This window comes from Vanellus vanellus, assembly GCF_965231255.1.
Source record: "Vanellus vanellus genome assembly, contig: HAP1_SCAFFOLD_100, whole genome shotgun sequence".
Lineage (NCBI taxonomy): Eukaryota > Metazoa > Chordata > Aves > Charadriiformes > Charadriidae > Vanellus > Vanellus vanellus.
In genome coordinates this window covers 624,561-647,952 of record NW_028127229.1, presented here as the reverse complement: position 1 = coordinate 647,952, position 23,392 = coordinate 624,561, and the positions used below count along the sequence as shown (strand labels likewise).

At 52.7% G+C, this 23,392-nt stretch overlaps 1 protein-coding gene across 1 annotated transcript; it reads right to left on the bottom strand.

Moving 5' to 3' along the window:
- Window positions 1-1,745: 1,745 nt before the first annotated feature.
- Window positions 1,746-19,778, bottom strand: LOC309685424 (electroneutral sodium bicarbonate exchanger 1-like; the record flags this gene model as incomplete). Its single annotated transcript, XM_082501189.1, has 24 exons — window positions 1,746-1,833; window positions 2,344-2,441; window positions 2,858-2,992; window positions 3,089-3,262; window positions 4,535-4,603; window positions 5,395-5,646; window positions 6,242-6,403; window positions 6,757-6,870; window positions 7,573-7,734; window positions 8,623-8,728; window positions 8,831-9,076; window positions 9,969-10,102; window positions 10,237-10,411; window positions 10,899-10,990; window positions 11,155-11,301; window positions 11,739-11,826; window positions 12,200-12,357; window positions 12,490-12,599; window positions 12,746-12,934; window positions 13,884-14,044; window positions 14,236-14,371; window positions 14,775-14,918; window positions 15,629-15,710; window positions 19,755-19,778. The coding sequence occupies 24 exons, from the start codon at window positions 19,776-19,778 to the stop codon at window positions 1,746-1,748; spliced, it is 3,246 nt and encodes a 1,081-aa protein (XP_082357315.1).
- Between the last annotated feature and the right edge of the window lie 3,614 nt (window positions 19,779-23,392).

Sequence of the window (23,392 nt, the reverse complement as noted above, 5' to 3'; positions counted from 1 at the left end):
GCGTGGAGGGGACACGCACGGGCATCCCAGAGGAACAGCAGCAAGGAAACCCCGGCGCTGCACCTTTCCCTTCCTCCAAGCCTTTTTCTTTTCCTCTTTTTAAGGGCTCAACCAGTTTCTTCCCCCTCCGACCGTCACCGTGGGGCACTGGCACCAGCCGCTTTGCAAAACCCCGTCCCGTAAAAGCCGCCTGATTTTGGCCCTGTTTGGGGATGTGCCGCTTCCATCCTTACAGAGCAAACTGATAGATGATTTGTTTTTCTCCCCCCTCCCCATTTAGCAAGAAGCACCAACGTGCCGTTGTCGTTTTGGGTCGGTTTGCTGCAGAAAAAGGCTCCCGCAGGGGACGGGATAAGCCGATGGCAGGAGGGTCCCTGCACCCATCCCACTGCTGCTGGTGGAGGGCGGCAAGGGGACCTTTTCTTCGGGGTTGTCCTCTCCTCCCGGGCTCCGCAGCCCCACGCCGCAGCCCAACGACCCCCCCGAGATGGGAAGAGAGCACGAGAACCATCTCTGCTCAACAGCTTCTTCCTGCAAAGGGGCAGGAAAAAGGAGGAGGAAAAGGCACCTTCCCACTTGCCTCCGGGCTCATCCCACCCTGTGAGAGAGACGCGGCTTTGCGAGGAGAGGGGAGGAGGAAAAAACACCACAGCGAGAGAGCCAGGGAGGGAAAAGGAAGGAAAGCGGAGGGACAGCGGAGGGGCCGCCCGGGGACACAGAGCCCCAGGTCTCGCCTGGCCGCTCCCGCCACCACCCGGCGGATTGGAGGGGTTTGATCTGAAGCGCTGCCTTATATTAATTTAACAGCCGGGGGAGGAGAAGGCACCATTTCTGCCTTTTGCAGCTTCCAGGCTGATGGCAGAGCCGAAGCAAGAAAAATAATTATCATAAAACAAACAAACAAACAAACAAAAATTCAAAAAAAACCCCAATGTAAAACTGGAGCGCAGGGAGCAAATGCTTTTCCTTCGCCTCGGCCCAACCGCTCGGGCGCTCCGTGCTGCCCCGCCACGGAGGGCATCCCTCTCCTGGCAGGGAGAGACAGAAGGGCGAACTGAAGGCAGGACCCCAAACCAGACCCAAGAACCTGGTCGCGATGAAGAAGAAAGTGGAGAAAGCGTCACATACAACAGAAACATTCAGAGTTTATTTTGGGGGAACAAAAAAAAAAGAGAAACAGAAGAGGAGGAGTGAGATATTAAAAAAATAGCACTGAACAATGAGGCGGCAGCAGTCCCTCTACTGCTAAAAAACGGCAACAACCAACACAAGAACACACAGAGGCGGAACACCACCGAACTCCCACTGACTGTCATGTGCGCCTCAGTTTGCTGCTCTGGAGAGAGGGAATGCCTGAAGCACACCAAGGACAGCTGAAACCATCGCCGTGGCTTAAAGGGGAATCCGCCAACTGGAAAACAAAATAAAAGCGGTTTCTGCCCATGTCTGCGTGGGCACATCCCCGAGTCACGTTCTCACGCCTCTCCTTCAAAGTCAAGATTCCTACACATGAAAACTGGAGTTGGGGGGAGGGAGGAGAGAGAAAAGGAGGGAGAGCGTCATCAGTGGGGCTGTTGCCCCGCTCGTGGGACCGCGCCGGCAGAGAGGAGCTGGTTCGTGTGCCGCAGCCCTCGCCGCTTGCTCGGCATTGCTGGCAAAAAAAAAAAGCCGTAGGCACGTGCCACCGCTCGCAAAGGAGCACGGCCACGTTCCCACGCGATCCTTTACCTCTTTCCTCCCCAGATTCAGACTGTTTCCGTGCTCATAGTGAGAGCCTTCCACACGGTTGTTTTTGATATCTCATCCGAGACATTAATCTCCAAAGGATCAGTCCTGCAATAAATATTTGAGACAGCAATCTGTGACTGTGGGAACTGACGCCACCCAGCGCATCAGCACCAGCAAGAGGAACGGGGGGGAGGAGAACCAAAGCTGCGCATAAGCACAGCGGGTTGGGTGGGAGGAGGAGGTTTGGAAGGCGAGCCGGAGAGCCGCAGAGCTACAGCTCTGTGCAAAGGCTCTGCACAGAATCCCAGACTGGTCAGGGCTGGAAGGGCCCTCTGGAGCTCCCCCAGTCCCACCCCCGCCAGAGCAGGGGCACCTACAGCAGTGGCACAGGACACCTCCAGGCGGGTTTGGAATGGCTCCCGAGTGGGAGACTCCCCCACCTCTCTGGGCAGCCTGTGCCAGCGCTCTGCCGCCCGCCCTGCCCATAAATTTGCTCTTCCCGCCAAGCTGAGTGCATGGCGCTGGGATGCTCAGCAAAGATAAACGTGGAGAAAATTCTGCCAACCCCCTTCAGGCTGATCTTGCCGGGGGTCCTGCTGCTTGGTGGGGCTTTACCTGTCGCTGCTTGGCTTTGGGATATCCGCGCTGCTGGTCTTGCCCAGCTGCAGCCGAACGGAGTTTGCAGCAGCAGCTTCCATCATCTCCTGGGACTCCTGACATAAAAAGGGACAAATCAAAGTTCTCTGTCTATGATCGAAGTGGAGATAAACTAAAGACCCAGCAAAGCCCACGTGCTGCCCTCTCCTTCTGACCTTCTGTTAGCGCAGCCGGGGAAAGACCTTTCACTCCAAACACTTGGGGGGGGGGTTAAAACCACCCTTACGAGCAAATCTTTCCATCATAATTATAATGTTGATTATAAATGGCACCTTTAAAAATTATACCGCTATTCAAGTGTTAAGCTCACTGCTAATTTAAAAACAAGGTTATGATGCGGGATCCAGGCTGTCAGGATCTATTTCTATTGAGTTCGGATCTTCCCCCAACATTTCAAGAGAAGCTGTGACAGAAAGAGGCAATCTCAGAGCCTGAGGGAGACACCCACCCCCGAGCACCCAGCAAGCATCACCTCTTCTTCTTTGGCTTCATTTTTGGCATCGGCCAACTTCTTCCTGCTTTCTGGCATAAGGTCATCCAAAAAGCTGAGCTCCCGCTTTGAGAAGCAGAAGTCCATCACTTTCCGGACAAACACGAGAGCCAAAACCTTCACAAAATAAGAAGGAAGAGGGGGTGAGGTCTGAGATGATGTTACATCTCCGACGCTGCAAACGTCCCGCTGCTGAGCGGCACCGGCTCTTACCATCATGGGAAAGATGATGGCAGCACGGGACACCTTGATGGCCCAGAGCAGGACGAGGCAGATGAGCTGGATCAAGGTGAAGAAATGCACCTTCCGCAAGGGAACGTGCCGCAGGTAGATGAAATCCGGCTGGTGTTTTGCCGGCATCCAAAAGAGCTTCAAGCGGTCGAAGAACTGCAAAATAAAAGCAGAAAAGTTACCCCTTGGGGCTGTGGAAAGTTTCTGGCCCTGTTGGGACGTGGAAGGAGTTTTCAGGATCTCACGTGCAGTGAGAAATCCTGGATCCCACTTTGTTCCTCCCAGGAGCAGCACCCGTTTTCCCTTTGCTCCATCTATAAACCAGTGTGTCCATGAGAGCTGCCCACCAAATTGCAATTATTCCACATCCTTCTATTATAGAATCACAGAAGGGTTTAGGTTGGAAGGGACCTCGAACACCAGCCAGTCCCACCCCCTGCCCTGGGCAGGGACACCTCCCACCAGCCCAGGTTGCTCCAAGCCCCGACCAACCTGGCCTTGAACACCTCCAGGGATGGGGCAGCCACAGATTCTCAGGGCAACCTGCGCTGGTGCCTCACCACCCTCACAGGAAAAATTTCTCCCTGATATCTCAATCTGCCCTCTGTCAGTGTCAAACCATCCCCCCTCGTCCCATCGCTCCCCTCCCTCATCCAGAGTCCCTCCCCAGCTCTCCTGGAGCCCCTTTAGGCACTGGAAGGGGCTCTGAGGGCTCCCCGGAGCCTTCTCTTCTCCGGGCTGAACACCCCCAACTCTCCCAGCCTGTCCTCCCAGCAGAGGGGCTCCAGCCCACCCAGCAGCTCCGGGGCCTCCTCTGGCCCCACTCCACCAGGTCCATGGCTCTCCTGTGCTGTGGTCCCCGAGCTGGAGGCAGCACTGCAGGGGGTCTCCCCAGAGCAGAGCACAGCAGAGGGCACAATCCCCCCTCGCCCTGCCGGCCACACTGCTGATGCAGCCCAGGATGCGGTCGGCCTTCTGGGCTGTGATCGCGCATTGCCGGCTCACGGTGAGCTTCTCATCAGTCCGCACCCCCAGGTCCTCCTCAGACCATCTCACCCCCCCTCCCTGTTCTTCTATAAAAATATATGTTTAATATATTCTATTCTTCTGTTTGTTATTTGGCATTTCTCAGCCCACTGAATCCCCCAGCGAGGATTCCCACCGGCAGTAGAAAATCGCCTTCGCTTTGCACTGAATTCCCCCATTTTCACCACACCAAACAGTGCCCTGTCCCAAACCGTGACGCAGAGCGCGCTGAACTTGCCTGGTCCTCCCGCCCTACGTACCTCCTGTGCCCCCACCAATCTTTTCCTTATACAAAATACTTTCACTGCCTGCTTTTGGGGAGGTTTTCTCCCACACCACTGCTTTTTTCCTGCTTCTCTGGAGATGACACAGCAGGGAGCTGCACGCTGTAAGAGTCCATACCTGAATCCCTCTGAGCGACGACACACCCATGTAGAGAAAGACACCGTAAAGCACAGGCATGGGTATAAACTGGGAAATTAAAAAAAAAGAATGAAATAATTTATTTTTTTAATTGCTTTTTCAGTATTACTGCTCTCTTCTAGAGGCACTGCCTAAAATTGCCTAAAGCTTTCCAGTTTCCACAGGGTTAGAGATGTGTCACCTCTTAACCCGTAGAGGTTTTGTGCGTGCGAGTGAGTGAGTGAATGCTCTGCTTTAGGCTGAGCTTCTGAGTTACGTTTCATTAGAATAATCCTATTTTCCTGAAAGGTTGGAGGAAAATAGGTCATTTCACCAATGAAACTGTACACCACGTTCTGTGATGGGAGAAGAACATTTCTACACATTTTTGTGGCAACACGCAAAAGCGAAGTGCCTCCTTTTAGCCTTGAGCTGTGGTGACTTTGTGGGAGGAACACACAAGGAAGCCCACGGGGATGATTTTGGTGTGTTTAGCTACTGGGAACGGCTGTTGGGAGGCATTTGGGGGAGCCAATTGCATCCCATAAGGTGCTGCCTGCTTGAAAGAGAGCAGTGTACTGGTCTGAATCCGCTTCATCGTAACCCATAAACACAGGTGGGCCTGAGAGACACCTGGGAATTAAAGCAGTTGTCCTGCTCGCTTGCCTCGAGGACACCAAACTGGGGTGTGAAGGGCTGGAAAGGGTAACTGAGGCTGGTTCCCACTGTGGGCCAAGCCTCAAGGTTTGGGATCGCCTCCTCCTCTGCTCCACACCTACTCAGGCCTGGAGGGAGGGGATGGTTTTTGTCAAACCTCCAAAAAGCTCACGCTTGTTGGGCGTTTTGCATTTTCCTCTTACCTTTAACACCGAAGTGAAGAAGACAGAGCAGCCCATGAGCACAAAGATCATCAAGCCGGTGACTCTCTGCTCTCGTATCCCCAGAAACTTGGGTTGTTCTCCTGGAGCTGAGCAGCCAGACTCCACTTTGAGGCTATTGACGTGGGTGATGGACAGGACAGTCGCAGCCACAAACCAGGGCAGCCCCATCACGGAGCACACCCCGAGCATCACGGCCACCATGAAAAGGTCCAGGTGGTACCCGCATCCTTTCTGTGGGCAGCAAAACAAGGAACAGAGCATCCCACAGCACAAGAGCGAGGACAACGTCGTGACTCAGACTCAAACCCTACTTGGGCACAAGTCACCCTCTTGAAACTTTAAGAGAAGAATTGGCAAAAATAAGGATGGATCCGGTCTTTGCGCAAGCACCTTGCATGAAAATCTGGCAGGGGTTCAGACCAAGTGGATTTGGGAGGTTTGTGCAATAGCTACTTCTCAAAAAAAACCAAACAAAAAAGACTATTTTCATTCATAAAGAAAGTTCTACCACTGGCAAGCAAGGCGTGACCCCGAGTTATCCCTGGCAGCGCGTCAAAACAGATCGTTCCCCCAGCTCCTGCTGGCGTTTTGAAACAAAAACACGCTTCTATAGTGCTCAAAAATTAATTTGTTCCTCCAAAAGATTGCTCATCTGAACTCCCCTCGTTTGCTCCCTGTGACATCACTAATCCAGCAGAGCATCCTGCCACACAGCCTGACATTGTCCCAAACCAACGCCTTCACAAAGCACTTGGCATAGGAGCTTCTCCCCACACCTGCAGCCCAGAGTGGGGTGGGGATGGGGTCAGCTCTTGCAGCCCCTTACCTTCAGCTTGTGCTCCTTCCTGTTGACAATGACAGCCGTGATCTGCTGGTCCATGAATATCAAGATGGTGCAGAGCAGAGCTGGGATGGGCGCGGCCAACACCGTCCACCAAGGGTTGGGCCCTATGGGGTTGACCAACCACCCGCGGTCGTCTCTGGTAGGCTGCAACAAAGCCAAAACACACATCAGGATCAACTCCCAGCCCAGCCACTTCACTGGCTTTGATTTTCCTCTCCATCGCTGTGCCGCCTCATCTCCTGGCCCTGCCTTCGTGTCACCCTCTCCTACCGGGTTCAGCAGTGCCAGCGTCCTCGTCGCAAGCACCTATAGATACTTCTGTAGGTATCAAGTTTTGGGGCTGGCTTCCTCTTTCCAGAAGGAAACGATGCACTCGGAGGTGGAAGAGGAGATGGTAACACCACCAGCATCTCCAGGCTCAGCCCTGTCCTGTCCCAGCATCACCTTGTGGCATCCCCAAGGGCTGAAAGCGGCTCCACACCAAAACACCCCATTACCTTGAACATGTGGGGGACGTGGAGCTTCGGCGACGGGATCCCAACCAGGAAGTCAATGAGGACCATGACGACGATGGTGAGGAAGACACCAAAGTCACTTACTGCGGACCGTACCTGGGGCAAGAAAGCAGAGCTGAAAGGGACAGCACAAACGGGGCCATACCGTGAGATGGAAAAGTTAAAGACATCAACAGCATTAAGGCTGGTTAACAAATTCCCACCACTCTGAGAAGATGCAGCCAAATCCCTCGTTTGGATAGTGTTGCTGTGTTTGTACCTGCGAGATCTGGTGTCAGGCAATAAAAAAAGTTTAATTAGGTGGAAAAGGGTGGTTTAAATTCAAACTTAAAAAAAAAGCCAATAAATATTAAAAAATAACGGAACAGACGTCTGCCACTACAGCTGCACTCACAGCTACAATGGGAATAAGGCACTGAGGCATCATTTGCTCCTCAAAAGGAAGAAACGGTGTCTTTTGTGTCTTTTTCTATGGCAGTTCCTCATTTGAATCAACTTTCCCCTTGGGCACACCAGGTGAAAAAAACCACAAATGAAAATACAACAACCAACCAACTTTGGAAGACCGATTTCCCACTGCCTGGGGAAAATACCACTCTGGGGCAGGTCACGAGGCAGGTGGGAAACGCTACGATTGTTTTGCACTCCTGGAAATGAGTGAGAGACATCCAAGTTTGGCCTTCAAGGTCCAATATTTCCCAGTTTGACCAAGTGGTGGCAAACACTGCTTAGTGCTCCGGGAAAGCCATTTTGGGAAATGAGTGTGGAGACTGCTGCTGGCCGCCGTCTTCTACCTACTCTGGTCGGGAAGTAGCGGCTGGTTTTAAACTTCTTCAATAAGCCCGACAGGACAAAGGTGGAGAAGAAGAGGATGCAGCACCAGAAGAGGACATCGGGCGTGTAGGGGCCATCGTGTCCACAGGCAGGTCCACGAAACTCTCCATGCAAATACCGACATTCCTGGGGAAACAGAGCATCAGGACACAAAGGTAGTGCACATGCGGCAAGGAAACCTCGGATAACTTGGGGGTTTGGAGGATCTTGCTCCAAGATCTGTGACCTCGGGACTGCTGCAGCTAGCGGAGATTTATATTTAACGATCAACAGCAGCTGAATAAGTGACACATGGAACTACACAGACAGCAGAGAGAGGAGATGTGATGGGACACTGTACCACAGACCTATGGCACATCCTCCGCTTGAACGGCAGGTAACCGTGGCTGAAGACACCAGAGGGGAAGGAAACACTGGGAACTCTTGGGGAGAGCGAAAGAGGGAACGGGGAAGGAGGGCTAAGACAACAGCGACAGGAAAGGAGAAGAGACAAATTGTCCCTTCCCAGGGGCGGGTTCACAGGACACGGCCAAGGGGGGTGAAGATGTCCATAAGAGCGTCCCACCCTGTGCCTGAGCTCTGCTTCCAGCAACAACGGCCCAAGGGGCTGCTCAGACATGCAAGTTTATGCACGTACCTTCAGACAGCGCTGAGTAAGAAAGCAAGGCCTGGAGTTACTAGGAACCAATTAAGGAAGCTAATTACAGCCTTCAAGCATGAACTTAAGTCCTCCAACTTCTCCAATAACCAAAGCACCCACTGAACCTTGCTCCCAGACAGAACCGCTGTCCTGAGGATAACAGTTATTGCCCACCATGTCGGGGATGAGGTGGAGAGGTGGACTCTCCTTCCCAGGCCCAAGGAGGTTAAACACACTGAAGTAATGACTTTTCAGAGCAGCACTGGCACAAGTTGAAGCCCACCATCACCTGAAGGGCTCTGAGCTTTGCACCAGGCCAGTGCCCCTGGACCCCGCGGCCGCAGCACGAGGAAGCAGTGACTCGGGGCACTTACAGTCACCGTGAGGTTCTCCCAGGTGATGCCAGACACATTGATCTTGTTGCTCTCCCAGAACTGCAGGGTTCCGTTGCTGGGATGGGTCGGTGCCTCACACTTACAGCTGGGAGGAGAGAAGCCAAGACAGGGGTGAGGGGAAGGCGATGGAGGTGCAGCCCTGAGCTCCTGCCAAGGGGCAGCGGTGTTTTAGGAGGAAGAAACCCACTAGGAGACGGTGAGGAAGTCCAGCTTGCTGTGCGTGTGCACAGGGTAGGTCACTCGCAGGTGACTCAGCTTCTCCAGAGCCTCATAGATGAAGATGATGCAGATGAGGGAGGCGAAGGCTTCTTCGGTGAAGCGGGTGATGTAGCACACCAAAGAGCTAGCATCAGTGGCCACCAGCACTATGCAGAAGAAGGCGGTCCACAGACCAATGCATGCCCGGAGAGAGAGATAGGAGAGCGCGTAGTCCCTGGGAAAGCAAAAGAAAACGCAGGGTGGAGAGGGCAGCAAGAGGCTCCGAGCCGTGCCTTCCTTCGGGGAAAGTCGGCAGCAATTCAGGAGCGTGTCAAGGCTGCGGATGGTAAATGCAGTTTCCACGTCCTACAACAGACAGCCTCAGGGCTGCGGCACAGGGTGTGGGCCCGCAGGAGGAGAGGCTAATTATTTAATTATCCTTATTTAACAATGACCTTGTGTTAACGCCTCGGAGCCTAACTGAGGTCAGGTCCCTGTTGTGGAAGGTGGTGTTCTCCCACATCACCCCGATGCCCTAACAGCAAAACCGGCTGGGTTTGCACCCAGTTACCTGCTGCCAGCAAGTTGGGGCTTCATAATAAATTTAATTGCAATAAGGGGGTTAATCTCCCATCACAGTTGCCACAACAAAAAGACTGTCATGGAAAATATCCATTTTGCCTGAAAAGCTCCTGCTTTCTCAAAAATCATCAAAACATTGGACCAGAAAACTCTTTGGATATGTGGGTAAAATATATTTCCACTTCCAGCAAAATTCATGCAAAAGTGTGCCCGAGTTTGTACTGAGAGGAAAGCAAATCTTCCCTCATTCCCAAACCAGAGTCATTTGTCTCATCTTCCCTGTGCAGCCCATCTCGGGCATCCACATCCTTGTGGTTTCTCCTCCTCCTGCTCTTTCACTTTAACCCTAAAAACCCCGAACCACCCATCCATCCTTCAGAGACTGAGGGCTCCTGCACCGTCACATACTAAAGCAGCAGCGCGTGATGTCTGTGACACAGAAGACAACTTAAATCTACCAACTACCACTAAGAAAAACATCTTTTCTCCATCTCTGCCTTCTTCCAAAGGCGCTCGCAGCACCTGGCTGCAGCAGCCAGCCTTACTTGCAGAATTTGTAGAGGATCTTCTCGAACACGAGGACAGGGCCGGTGCTGCCGAGGATGGTGAGAGGTTGGCCAGCAAAGAGGGAATACACCACGCCGGTCATGGATGCGCCCAGCAGCGACTCCATGGCACTCTGTCCGGGGAAGAGAGGCAGCAGTGAGTAATTAAATCATTAGGGGGAAAAATACAAGTGCAAATTCACTGCAGCAAGGACTTCTGCATGAGTGTTGTCCTCCCCCGTGCCACCCAACAGAGAGAGGTGCTCACTATGTGGCCGTTGGTCGCCTCCCCCAGCAGTCCCCCAAAGGTGATGATGGGGGACATGCAGGCACAGTAGAGAAAGAGAAAGGACGCCAGACACTGCAGGCTCAGACCATCCCGAAAGTCACTCCAGAACCAGGGGGCTTTTCGCTTCACATCCCGGATCAAACCTCCAAAGAGCCTGGAGGAAGGAAAAAAAAAAACCACAACATTTTCGTGGAAGACCGCATTAAGTTTTCTTGGCTGAGGAAGGACAATCACAAGCACAGAGTAACTTCCGTTGCTAAAAAGAAGTCTCCTTCTTCCATTTTAGCCCCAGTAGAAACTGAGGCATACAAAAACCCCTCCAACAAAAAGAAAAAGAGACCAAACCTGAGAGCCCGTCCCCTCTTATTGCAACAGTCCCTCACTTTGAGAAGCAGCAGAGCTCTACCTGGAGGTACTTACACATCTGCTTCCACCCCAAAGCAAGAAAACCTCTGTGCAACCATGCTGCGGCTCAGCCCAGCTGCCCAAATGTCCCACCCGCCCAGCCCAGGGGACCAAGCTGGGAACCTGGAGCCCCTTCACTGACCCAGTTCACCCCAAAACTCTGCTAGAAGGGAGGTGCGCACTCAGATTTTAGGACCAAACAGAAAAACACCCCACCAAACTATTTCAGTTCACACCTTCCTGTCCGCTCCAGTTCAGGACCGCTGTGTTTCTCCGGCTTGCTGTGAGAAGCGCTGTCATCGAGAGCTTCTGGCACCTTCCTTTTTTCCTGTTAAAATGGAAATAAGATAAAGATATGTCTCTGCAGCCACTGGCTTGGTTTGCTTTTTGGGCTGGGTACGTGACCTGTGAATTTGGGCCCCTGAGTAGCACCCCCAGCCATGCTGCCCTCCTGCCCGTCCCCCTCGTGCCTCCTTCTGCCGCAGCACCCACCTGCGAAGGGATGTTTTTGGGGGGCTCAATTCGGATGGAGGGATCCCACTCTCCTGGCGGCAAAACCATGACCTGATCCAGAAACTCATCGATGCCAGCCACCAGGTCAGCCCGGTTCTTGGCTTTATAGGCAACGTCGTGGAAAACCTGCCGTAGGAGACAACCTGGTGAGAGGATGACCCATCTCAGATGTCCTAACCAGTGCAATAAGCTCTTGGCTAAATGCAAGGTCATTTCCCCCAAATTGCCTGTTGGAAGTGGCAGGAAATATTCCCCCCAAAGGAAAAATTTGTGCATCACAGTATTTGTAACCATCTCCACCAGGCTCCCGTCCCCCATGGCACACCACAGCCTTCTGCTTCAAGCAGAGAAGTTTCACTGGCCCTGGCAATGCCACCACTGGGGACAGCGTGCTGGGGACCCTGGGGAGAAGGATGAGGCATGGGCTGCAGCCCAGGTGGGATTTTAGCCTCCTGCAGGCAGCTAACAGGGACAACAAACCCTCTTCCTCACTACTACAGAGACAGGAAGAGGTGAAGAAAGCCCAAAAAAATGACCCGGAGATATCTCTTATCTCGTCACACCTCATCCGTCATGATAGTAGCCATGGACCTGCCGATCTTGTGGTACTGATGGGCTCTTCCTCCTGGTCCAAGCAAAACAAACAGGAACCTAGGCAAGAAAACCAAAATGAGAGAGAAGAACATGGCCTCACTCAAAGGGCACCCAAGGAAATCCCTGGGAGCTCCCACCCCAGAGCGTGGCTCCAGGGGGGATGTGTAGGCTCACCGACTCCGGTGATGAATTTGAAACGCATCAAAACCAAATGCAAATTTGAGTTTGGGGCCAACTTTCATTAAAATTGGCCAATGGGTTTAAAAGCTCCAGCAGGGAAGGGAGAAATGAAAGCACGGAGATGTGGGTGGGAGAAACGTGCTTGCTCCCACTGGCCGTGTTCCCCTGGGACGCCCAACTGATGCGTGCAATTTGGTGGTTTGTTGTGGTGTTTTTTTTTAAATACAAACTTTGCGCTTCTCATTCAGACCTCATTGGGATGGGAACTTCCGTCATGCCCGAGAGGAGGACAGCTGGGCTCAGGCGGACAAATGCCACGATGGGCTGGCGAAGGAAATCCAGCTCTCCTACGAGCACGTTGCACGCTTCAGCCCCGGTGGGAATTTTCTTCATGAAGCGCAGCTCAGCCTGGGCATGACAAAGGATTTTCAGGCCATTACCCCAAAAGCAAAGCCCACAGCACTCTGCAGAACACTCTGCAGCCAAGTTTGCAAGAGCAAATCTGGCCCTAAAGGTGTAAGAAAGCTATGAGTGACTCACCTTGCTTAGGTCCATTGCATTGGTGTCACGGTTCACCCCATTTTTAGCTTCTGCAGTGGTGGGAGATGGGTGAGGAGTGAGTGTTTGGGTTGGAAGGAGAAAGAAAGACACTCAGAAAGAAAAGCAAGGAGCAATCGGGACACTTCTCCTTTGCCAGGAGAAGTCTAATGGGGCCAAAGCCCTGCAGAAACCTTCACCTGGTGCCAAAGCCTGGCAGAAACCCTCATCGGGTACCAAACCCTGCAGGAACCCTCACCTGGCTTGTCGAGGGGATGCACGTCTAACTGCTTCTTGCTCATGTCAGGAAACGAGCAGACGATGGGGAGAAGGTTGTTTCTTTTCTTCTCGTTCTGATGGTGATGTTTCTTCAAAAGCACTTCTCGAACTTTCTCCCGCATGCACTCATCAAACCCCGCGGACTGCTCTTGCTGGCCCAGGATCATATCTGGAGATGGCAACAGGAAACGAAGCCGTCAGAGCAGAAAGTCCCCAAGCCCCGACCCCTCAAGCCCCCGGCGAAGGCTGCGCCACGCAGGATACCCTAACGCGGGCTCAGCCTTGCTTAGCAAGACGTTTTAACGCAGTTCAGCCTTTGCAGCAAAAGGAAGAATTCTCTTTTGCTAAAAGCCATCATCAAAGTGCTTATTCATCACTCCGCTCAGATAATTATTCCCCATCCTAGATAATGACATTTTTTTGCCCAATCTGGCGTTTCTAGACAGACTCTCTAGACTCGACACATTTCAACAAATTATAAGCAATCTCTAGCACAGACTTTCCCAGAGTTTCCTTTGCCCATCGACTGCAATTTGGCAAGCCCGGGGAGAAACGTGCTAAGAACGGCTCCGACTTCTCCAGCTCTTGCAAGGGCTGAATGGAGACCTGCCAGTCAAAGATAATTTCTCCAAAGCTGCTTTTTCAATTAACTTCAATTATCTTCCCCACAGAAATATGCTGCTTGGTCACCTGCCAGATAAACTCTGCCTTTAAAGCTCTTAAATCCTGGATGTTAAGGCAATAGGAAAAAAACAAAACAAAGAACAGGAGGAAACAGCTTGTAGTAAGTAGTTTATTTAAGGAGGTTCAGCTCTTACGCAGACTCCGTGTTCCTGAGAGCAGCCTGCCAAGGCCTGACACTCCTTTCTGGCCAGAGAATATTCTCTAATCGCCTCTCTGACCCCACAAATTGCTTTCAAAAGGCTCCCATACTGGGAGAAAAAGCTGATGTGACTGTTGTACACCCAGTCTACATCCAAAAAGCAACCCACGATTTAAAAACACAGCGGAGGTTCTGGAAAAGGACGTGCCATTGGGGCAGGGTTTGATACGGGAGTGAAGGGCACCGCGGCAAATTGAGCTCGGCCGTTCCCGGCGGGTCGCAGCGTGCTCAGTACCTGCGATCTCTTCGATGCTGTTGGCACAAACGTCCAGCAGCACCATCCCGTTCATGATGCAGCTCCGCAGCTCGAAGAGGCTGTGCAAGGACAGCGTGGCCACGTAGGGCTTGCTCCAGCGCTCGCCGCCATCTTCCACGTCCTCCTCAAACTTCAGCCACCTGCAGACATTGGGCACGATCAGACCCGTTGCAAGAAAACAGCCTCAGCTCTGCAACCCCTTTGGTGCAGCTACGGGGCGGCAAGAGGAGAAGGCTCCGCGCATCGGCACCTGCAGCTGCAAAAGCTTCGCGTCCCGGAGAGCGGAAGGCAGAGCCCACGGCCGCCACCGCAGCTGGCAGCAGGGATTTACCTTGCCGTTTCCTTCCACTCGGCATCTTCACCCGCCTTCAGGAAGATCTCATCCAGCTCAGTGAACAAGTGGTGGGGAACGTGCTGCTCGTTCTCCTCGGTGCTGAGGATGAACTGCACCCGCTGGGATGGGGTGTCTGGGGGCAGAAGATAAATCCCGTTACCACACCTGCATTCAGCCCGTCACGCTCACACGCAAAGTGGCCATCGATTGGCACCAGTTCAGCCCTAAATATTGGGCTAGCCCCTCTCCCCCGGGTCTGGCCGGGCTTGCACAGAGCCATGGAGAAGGAGAAGCATCTATTGCACCTCTGCATAAGGACGGGCCACTTTCCTTCCCCACGTTTCCATTTTTAATGGCAGGATCCCTCCAAGGAAGAACAGCCTCAATCCATTATGCCTTCAACTGCCTCCCAAATAATGCCACTTTCCCTCAGAAGAACAGCAAACCACACAAATCAGCCACACAGACCGGCTTGCAGAGGACCCCGGCACCCACGCAGCCCCGAGGAGGCTCGTGAACGCTGCGGCGGGACTTACAGTGGTAGCCCTGCTCCATTGGGGCACAGTCCTTCTCCTGTTCCTTCTTCCAATGCTTCTGGCGGTGGGGTCGGTGGTGCCGGTGGCACCGGTGGCTTTGCCTCACCAGTGGCATCTGCACGCCCACGGACAGGGTGCGGTGGCCTGCGAAAAAAGCAGTGTTCGCATCACTCTCGATATTGCGGAGATGGTTGACACCGCTGCCACGATTAAACCAGCGCATCCATCCCAGGAGGAAACACCAACTTCTCTTCATTTTAGTTTCACTGCATCCCTGAATGTCAGAGACCCCTCCCTTTTTCCAAGCCTGTTTTACTCTAACTTTGCAACAACAGAGCAACAACAAGCGATGGCTCCGGGTCACCTAAAAATGCCCTGAAAGTATCAACCCTCGTCTCAAATCCCAGCTTTGGCTGGACAACACTCAGACCTGCTCATTAAGCAGCGACAGAAGGTAATTATTTTTAAAATCTTTGTTGGCACAAGGCGACAAGAGGAGATCCAATCAGTCCCGTGATAATGAAGTCTGGAACAAAAAAAAAGAAAATCACAGCCCTGTGTCTGCAGCCATCAAATTATTCTCCTGACCTCTCCAAGCCAAGAGCAGCCTCTGAGAAAACAAGCTGGGAACTACCCAGCTCCATGGCCAACACTCACACCACAGATGCTGCGGGGGCTTTTTCCCCTCTGTCTAAAAGCCACAACATTAAAAAAAATGTAAAAATAACTGTGCTTGTTTATTTAGAAGCATGCCACGTTTCATGGCAGGTGATGCATACGCTGAGCACAGGACGCGGCAGGGACTTTGCGCGACGGGAAAACGCGTGGGGCTGGTGGCACCTCTCCCGACTCACCTTCCAGCTCCTCCTTCTCATAGTGAATAGTGACAGCGGCGCTCGTTCTTCCCTGGTCAATCACCGCCTCCTCGTCATGTCTCTGTTTAGCGAGGAGAAGAAGATACAAGTTGGGACCAGGTGAGGAGAGCTCCCTTATGTCCTCCCAGCCATCACCCATCCCTGCGGCCACGCGAGCCCACGAGCATCACACCTCTGTGTGTCTCCTCCTCCAGGCACAGCCCTAAAAACACGGATTTGGAGGAGGTTTTTATTCCCATACCCAAATAAAACCACCTGTAACGTCACCTGTATTGTATACACCGTGAGTCTGGAAGGATTTACTAAAAGGGGAGACAGTTGAGTGTTTCAAACCAAAACCAAACCTCCTGCTTCGTTCTTGTGGTTCCTTTCAAAAAACTAAAATAGGGATTTCCAAACTGGGGGTGGGGTGGGGGAACCCAACCCCACACTTTTGAGCACAGCCAGTTTCATTCTCCAAACGTGACACCTGCAGGACTCACTAGATGGCACTTGGCTACAGGACATGGCCACCATCAACCTCCAAAGGCCCTCAAGAACCTGCAAGGGTGAAGCTTCGACTTCAGCCCAACCAGGCTCGGGCTTCTCTTGCTGCAAGCCTGCTTTCCACACAAAACTGCGTTTTTCTCCTCAAAAGAAAAGCCAAAGGCTAACAGCTAATGCCCTCCTTGGCTGAAATACCACTGCCAGCGCTGCACAAAGAGCATCTGTGCCTTAAAAGCTGAAGGAGAACTACAGGAGTTCTCTTCTCCCCTTGTCCCTGGGCTGGGGAAGGGCATCACCGGGATCACCACGCTCAAAGAAATAAAAACCCAACCACGTCTCACACTCGAGTCGCAACTGCAGCTTTGAAAGGGCCTCCAGGAAACCCTTCTCTTTAGAGAAGAGCAAAACACCAGAGATCTGCTTTTTATCCCCCAAATCCCTGCTTCGACTGAATGGCATCACCTGCCGCCGCGCAGCAGCGACACTCGGGAAGCTCACACCTCCCGCTCACCAGCCAATTTAACGAGCAAAAGGAACAAACGTTCCCATCTGGGAATGAGTTTTTTCTGGCCCCCGAGTACTAATTTCAAAGCCGACTTGCTGCGACCTCCCCACCAGCTCCGGGCACTCGCCCGCGTCACCCGGCAGACAGATTATGACACGCCTGTGGCTTTCCTGTCCTCTCTCCCACGCCGACCTCTGCCACCCTCCGTCCCTTCTTAGCAATGTGTCTGCTCCCCTCCAGATTTACCGGAAAAAAAACTCAAAAACCCAAACCCCATCCTCAGAAAAGGCACGGGACAAAAGGGGCTTAATCAAATCGCTTTAAATGGCAATTTTAGTAAAATCGTTACTTAAGTAAAACACCAATTTGAATTAAATCGCAATTTAAGTAAAATTGCCACCGAAATAACCCCCCAATTTGAATTAAATCACTATTTAAATTAAATCGCAACTTAGATACAATCACACTTGAAATAAAATCGCAATTTAAATACAACAGCGAGCTTGAGTGTGTTACAAGGGTGTCAGAGTGGGAATAAACGGAGCGATTTGGGCATCACAGCTCCCCAAATTCCCCCCGAGCAACATGGGGAATGTCTGCTTCTCTCTCAGAAACCATTTTGGCTCCGTGCTCCCACCCACGATGCTAAACCTGCCCCCGGCAGGGCACAAAGCATCGTCCCCCCCGCATCCTTCCCTGCTCTGGCGACATGCCAGTGGGATTTTGGGAAGTCTCCCCCCCCTTTTTGGGGGATGCGCAGCTCCTCGGCACAGCCCTCCCACCTGTAACTCTTCCAGAAGTGTCATTTTGGGACCCTCCTCCTGCTTCATCCTCAAGTCGGTCACCGGTTTTGGGGGATAACTGAGCCTCCAGATCAATCAGAGGACCAAACCCTCCGACTGCAGCCCAGTGACTCCCAGTCTGCACCATCTCCAGCACATAAACAGCGACCGTTGCTGGGATCGGAATGTTCAGGGTGACCCCGGCAGTTATTTAAAGCCATACACCCCAATACTGATCCCGCTTGGAAAACTTAGCGGATGGGGAGAAACCTGCTCTGTTTTGAGGAAAAACTATCCAGAATAGAGAAAAGGGGTGGAAACGCTGCATCTCGGCAGGGCAAAAGGTGTTACACAGTGTTTGGGTGTATTTGAAAGCCCAAACTGCCAAAAGACCACGTGAGGCACAAACCGTTGGGGAAATGCCCGTTATGGGGCAGCCCTGATTTTCATCAACATTTCCTGCATCAAATCAGGGTGTTTCAGGGAGGTCTCCCTTCGGCACGGCCTCCGTCCCTTCGCGGCTTCCATAAACCCTCGTTAGCCAGACCAAGTCCTACGCCGTACGGAAATGGCCAGAGAAGCCCCATGTTTTACTCTCCTCGCTTCCGCCAGCTATCTCCAGCCCTACCTTATTTTCCAAGCGGAGCTAATCCCTCATTTCCAGCCTACAGATTCATTTGCTGTCATGAACTTCCTCCCCGGCGCTGCTCAGCACGAAGGTTAACGGCCCCGGCTCGCCCTGAAAGGTGACATGGGATGTAAAAGAACACAGCGAAGGAGGGTGACAACGAGGGCTAATCCGTTAAAATCCCATCGGGATCCAAGCTCAGATCTCTGCTGCTTTTTTATTATTTAGTATTAAAGCTTCAGACGCAAAGACAGGAGGAAAGAAACCAAGTGGGTCCGTGGCAAGATGCTCCGAGCATCCCATCGCCCTTCCCCAGTTGTTGCAGCATCCCCGAAATCGTGGCAAACCTCGCACAGAGATGCCACCGAAGGAACCGGTGCCACTCAAAACCCTCTTTTTCCTGATTAAGCCACTCAAATGGACTCAGAAAGGTTATTTCATTGCGGAAATTGCTGGAGGATTTAAGAATTTAATAAGTCTATGGGATCTGTGGATGCGTGGGCTTGGGATGGGACGGAGCAGGACGGAGAGATGCCTCCAGAAAGCGAATTATCCCATCCCAGGATGGGTACCAGCACTCACAGACGCTTCACCTTCCCCCTTTGTCCTTCGCCGCCGCTGCCAGGCGCTTGGAAAACATCAAATCATCGAAACTGGGCTGGGAAAGGGGATGGCGAGCTCACTTTTGAGTTTCGGAGCAGAGGGTGTTGTTCCATCTCAAGAAAACTTCTCCAAATTATTATTTTGCTGCAGGGTTTTTTTTTGTCCCAGCAGGAGGGAGAGGGACTTTTGACTGTCCTGCCTCAGTTTACCTGTCTCAGTGCAACTCTTCCGGTTAGAAAGAAAAATCTTTCCCTGGGGAAGCTTCGGTGTAATTGAGGATGAGGAAAAGTACAAAGCAGAGGTTCAGGTCTGGCTTTGAGTCCTCCCAGTGCCAGGGGAGGCCAAAAGCATCGCACGAGCAGGCAAACTTCCCACCTCGGCCCCCTCGTCCCGTCACACGCAAGCTGGACTGGCCACCAGCAGCAGGAGGGAGGACTAATGTAATTAATCTCACGCAAAGTGTAATTAATAACACTGATCCCAGTGTTATAAGGGGATGAGGGGCCAAACTGGGGGAGCTGCTCTGGTGGCGGAGCAGGAGACCCCCCTCCTCACCCCTCTCCATCTCCATCCTACCCAGACGAAGCCACCAGCCCTGTGGCTCCCTCCTTTGCTATCGTGGGGGTCAGCACCATCCCCTGCAGGGACCCCTCCAGCTCCTGAGCCAGGATTTGGGCTGTGACGGGGACTGGACCCGGGAGAGGACACATCTCCAGAGCCCCAAAGTGGGGCTGTGAGGGGGGGACACACGCAGGTCACAGCTGAGCATCACCAGGACGTGACCATCATCCCTTGCTGGCGGAGACGCAAATTCCTCTCAGTCTTTCACCCGAAAGACTACACGTCACTAAAGAAAGACCGAAAATCTACATGTCACTATCACCTAAGGGGGAAACACTATTAAATACAATACCTTATTCTCTGCTGTTCTTATCTTCTGGGTCTTTCTGGAGCGGGGGCGACCTCGTGGTGGTGGACCCTCCGCAGAGCTCAGGTGCTGCCGGAGGCGAGAGATGGTGGGTGGGTTTTCCCAGTGGAGGAAAGGGACCTGATTGCCGGGCTGAACCGGCAGTTGCCCAGTTGCCAACTAGAGGCGGTCACCCTCTGGGCTTCTGCCGGCTTCATCACCCTTTAAAAACGCCTCCGGGGCCTTCTGAACCTCCCGCGGGTGATGGTATTTCACGTGCACTTTCCTTCCATTGACCGTCCCAAACACCCTGGAAGGGAGAAAACAAACGGGGATTTTTAACTCCTTTTTTTAAAAAAAAATAAATCCTTAGATGACACTTCATTATTTCTACTTTTGTGAGTTTCTTGTGTGTTTTGCTGCGTGGTGCCACAGAGTCTCTGCCAGTACCCCCGGCTTGGTGGGACCTTGGTGGTTAAACACAGCAGATTGTTGGGGATTAAAATAAGAGAAATAACAGCGAGACGGCTTAAAATCAGGTTGCACTGAAACTCGAGTGGCTCTGCGTGGCACTAGTGATGTCGCTTGGCACGAGCAACTGCAGCGCAGGAGCCCTCGGGCCGCAAATTGCAAAAAGGAACTTCAGTGGAACCTTTTTCTCAGACAGAAAAAGGAGAAACGCTGGGATTCTCGCCCGAGGAGATGAACCGCCCCAGGCCTGTAATGGGAGGAAAGGGCCTTCAAAGGGAGAGAGAGAGAGAGAGACCCTTGTGGCTGCAGTCAGCGGGAGACGGAGGAGCCCCGAGTGCGGAGGAGATGGGAGGAGGATGGAAATGCCGAGTCTCCATCGGTTTGAGCCCAAAGCAGCGGGTTTTGAGAAGAAAAAACGAGCGGCTCACCTTCCACACTGCCCGCAGGGAAACCCAGCCACATCGCCTGCGCCTCCAGCCCCGCACGGAGCGTCCCCGGAATGGCGGGAGGGACTGCCTGTGCCACGGGGCATCTTTTCGCTGCTCTTCTGCTTCTTGGTGAGCTTTTCATTGGGCCCGAGCCGGCGCCTCTTCTTCGGGCTGCAACCAGCCTGTAAAGCAGACAGCCTGTGCTCATTTCTCCTTCTCCTCAGCAAGGGGGACAGCTAAAGCGAAAAACTGGCTGGAAACATCCCCAAATGGCCCAGGCAGTGAGGGGTCTATTTGTGTACCGGGTGGAACGTGTTCTATCAGCCCCAGCCTGCCCCGGTGAGCTCCTCCGAACACTAAAACAGCCCAAACAATGCTGAAACTCAGCGGGGAGGATGGGGTGCAAAGACAGATGGTGAAAGAAAAACCGTATTATTTCTACCGTCCTCAGCGGAACAGCACTTTCCTCCACAAAAGTCTGTAAAATGGGTTTAAAATGTAGAATTACTGAGCACTGAAGGGACATGGTTACCCGGTGTCTACCACCAAAAAAAACCCTAAATAATATGTGTTTCTGTGAGCCAAAGTCCCATTTCCTGGCAAGGAAGGTTTTGGCAACACCCGCGCAGAGGTGGGTCACCAACAGTTCCTTTGACGGAGCACTGGGACGTTACGAAACATCCCCAAAAATCATCAGCAGCAGGTTTAACACGAAGTGGATCGTTTCCCAGAGCCTGGGACGAAGGGTTCATGGAGGAGCGGCATCTCGCACCCACCCCCGGCAGTTTTCCTACCTTCTCTTCGGCCTCCTCCACCTCATCCGTGCCTCGCTGCAGCCTTTTGGCTGTCCATCCTGGTCGGGTGGCACCAAACCTGATGTGTTTTTTCCAGGTGTAGTAATATTCCACACACTGGGCCACGGTCTTCGTCTGAATCTGTCGGGAGAAAACCAGAAGCGATCGATGAGGGAAATACCACAGGAAAACAATGAAGGCACAGACCCAGGACGGATCTATCCAGCACTGTTTGTCCTCCCCTGTGTCTGCGGTTCCCACAGCGCAACGCACGGGTGAGATCAGGCCGAAAACGAGCCCCCTTCTTCTGAAAGGGCCGTAAAGAAGCCTTGGGAGGGCAGAACTGTACGTTTCGTGCCGATGGTCAGCAGAACGTGTCAGTATTCTTCTAGTATTTCCTGTATTTTGTACTGGAGAGATTAAATATTCGCTTGATATTCGGGCAAATTCAGTAGACATTAGAGCCAATTATGTCTTGTACCGGTATCTTTTTGGAATGAAGCGGCATCCCAAGGACAGGATTACAATGCACCATTCAAAAGACTACTTTTCTGGGTTAAAACTCCCCTCCACGCTACCAACCCGTGACCCGCCTCGGTCTAACGGCTTTACCTTCTTCTGGATCAGGTGGAAATTCTTCTTATGCACATAAAAAGCCTCTTTAAACAACTGCTCCTCCAGGGGCGTCCAAGTGTCTGAGCCTGGGAAGAAACAGCCACGTGCAAACGATTAGACCCCTTGCAACCTCACGGAAACGCGCACAATTTATTCGTCACGCGTCCACATGTCTCCTCCTTCGCAAAGCAATTAGCCAACACCGCAGGCAGTTTGTTAGCACGAGCAGTTATGGCTGCCAGCAGAGCAAGCCCTGCACGCAGTAAAGCCGGGGCGCGAGGGAAAGGAGGAGCGTTGGGCGGCGTGGGTTGTCACCGCAAGGGACAGCAGCAGGCTAGAACACAGGGACGAGGCATTCCCCGTGCCAAAAGGCCCCCAGAACAGATTAAAAAGACTACTTCCCTGCCCCAAAGAACACGAGCCACTGCTCGCACGTTTCTAAAAATCACTTCTTTCAATCAGAACAAAGGGAACGGCAGTACCCGCTCGCATTCCCGGAGAAGCAACAAGCTCTGCTTCCAGTTTACCTGCGTAATGATAATCAGCCAGGGGATGGGATTCAGGTCGCTGGGGTGCCCCAGACTGCAACATCTCCAGACCCTCCTGCGGGAGTTCAGAGAACAAGACTTAGATTCCCCCTCAGCAGGGGCCAAAAGATCAACTCTTCAGCCCACTGTGGGAAGATGGTACTCAGTCGACGCTCAGCAACAGCGTGTCGGGGTCACCTCCGCCCACGGCAGTTGATGAGAATATTTCCTAGTCCAGTAGGAATTCGAAAAGAGCTGCTTCTTACCAGAGCTTCATGCAGGCGGTGCAAGGCGTGCTCCAGGTTGGCTCTTCCCCCCGGCATGACATTGGAGCAGGCGAAGTTGAGCAGATTTGTCACTAGAAATGCAACAAAAACCAACAGAAAGTCAGTTTTCGTCAAGAAAGGAGAAAAAGTGCGATACAAGGCAGAGGGCAAACAGAGCAGACAGACTGGAGACCCAGAAAAGGCACCGAAAAAAAGGCAGGTTATCCGGTATCGCTCTCTCTCCCTTCAGAGCAGCTTTGGGACCGGTAGCTCCAGAGACAGATCTCCCCTCTCCCGAGGTCGCTGCAGCTGACGTGGGACAGCTACAAACGCCCCTGACCGTCTCTCCCAGAGGACGCGACTCAGAGCACCACCGGTTGTTATCTGTTCACTGTCCCACCAGATCTGAGCCACCCTCGGGTGCTACCAGCCACGAATGCTGTCAAGGAAAAGAGGGAGAGGGTCCCAACGGACAAACAGCTGCTGTGAAAACGTGCAGTTTTCGACCCTTAGTATCTCGGGGGGGACCTGGGAAGAAAAGCGTTAAGAGAAACCTCTGTCCTGTGTTTCCGGGTTCGTTGCGATGTCTCCCCAGGGCTTCCACACTAGCGATGCTCCCTCCTCCTCCTCCTCCAACCGGGATCTGTCCTGGAGGTCTGGGATCTCGGCCTGAAATTCACTGCCGACGTTGACGTGTCTGAAATTGTTAAGGCAGAGGAGGTGAGGAAGGA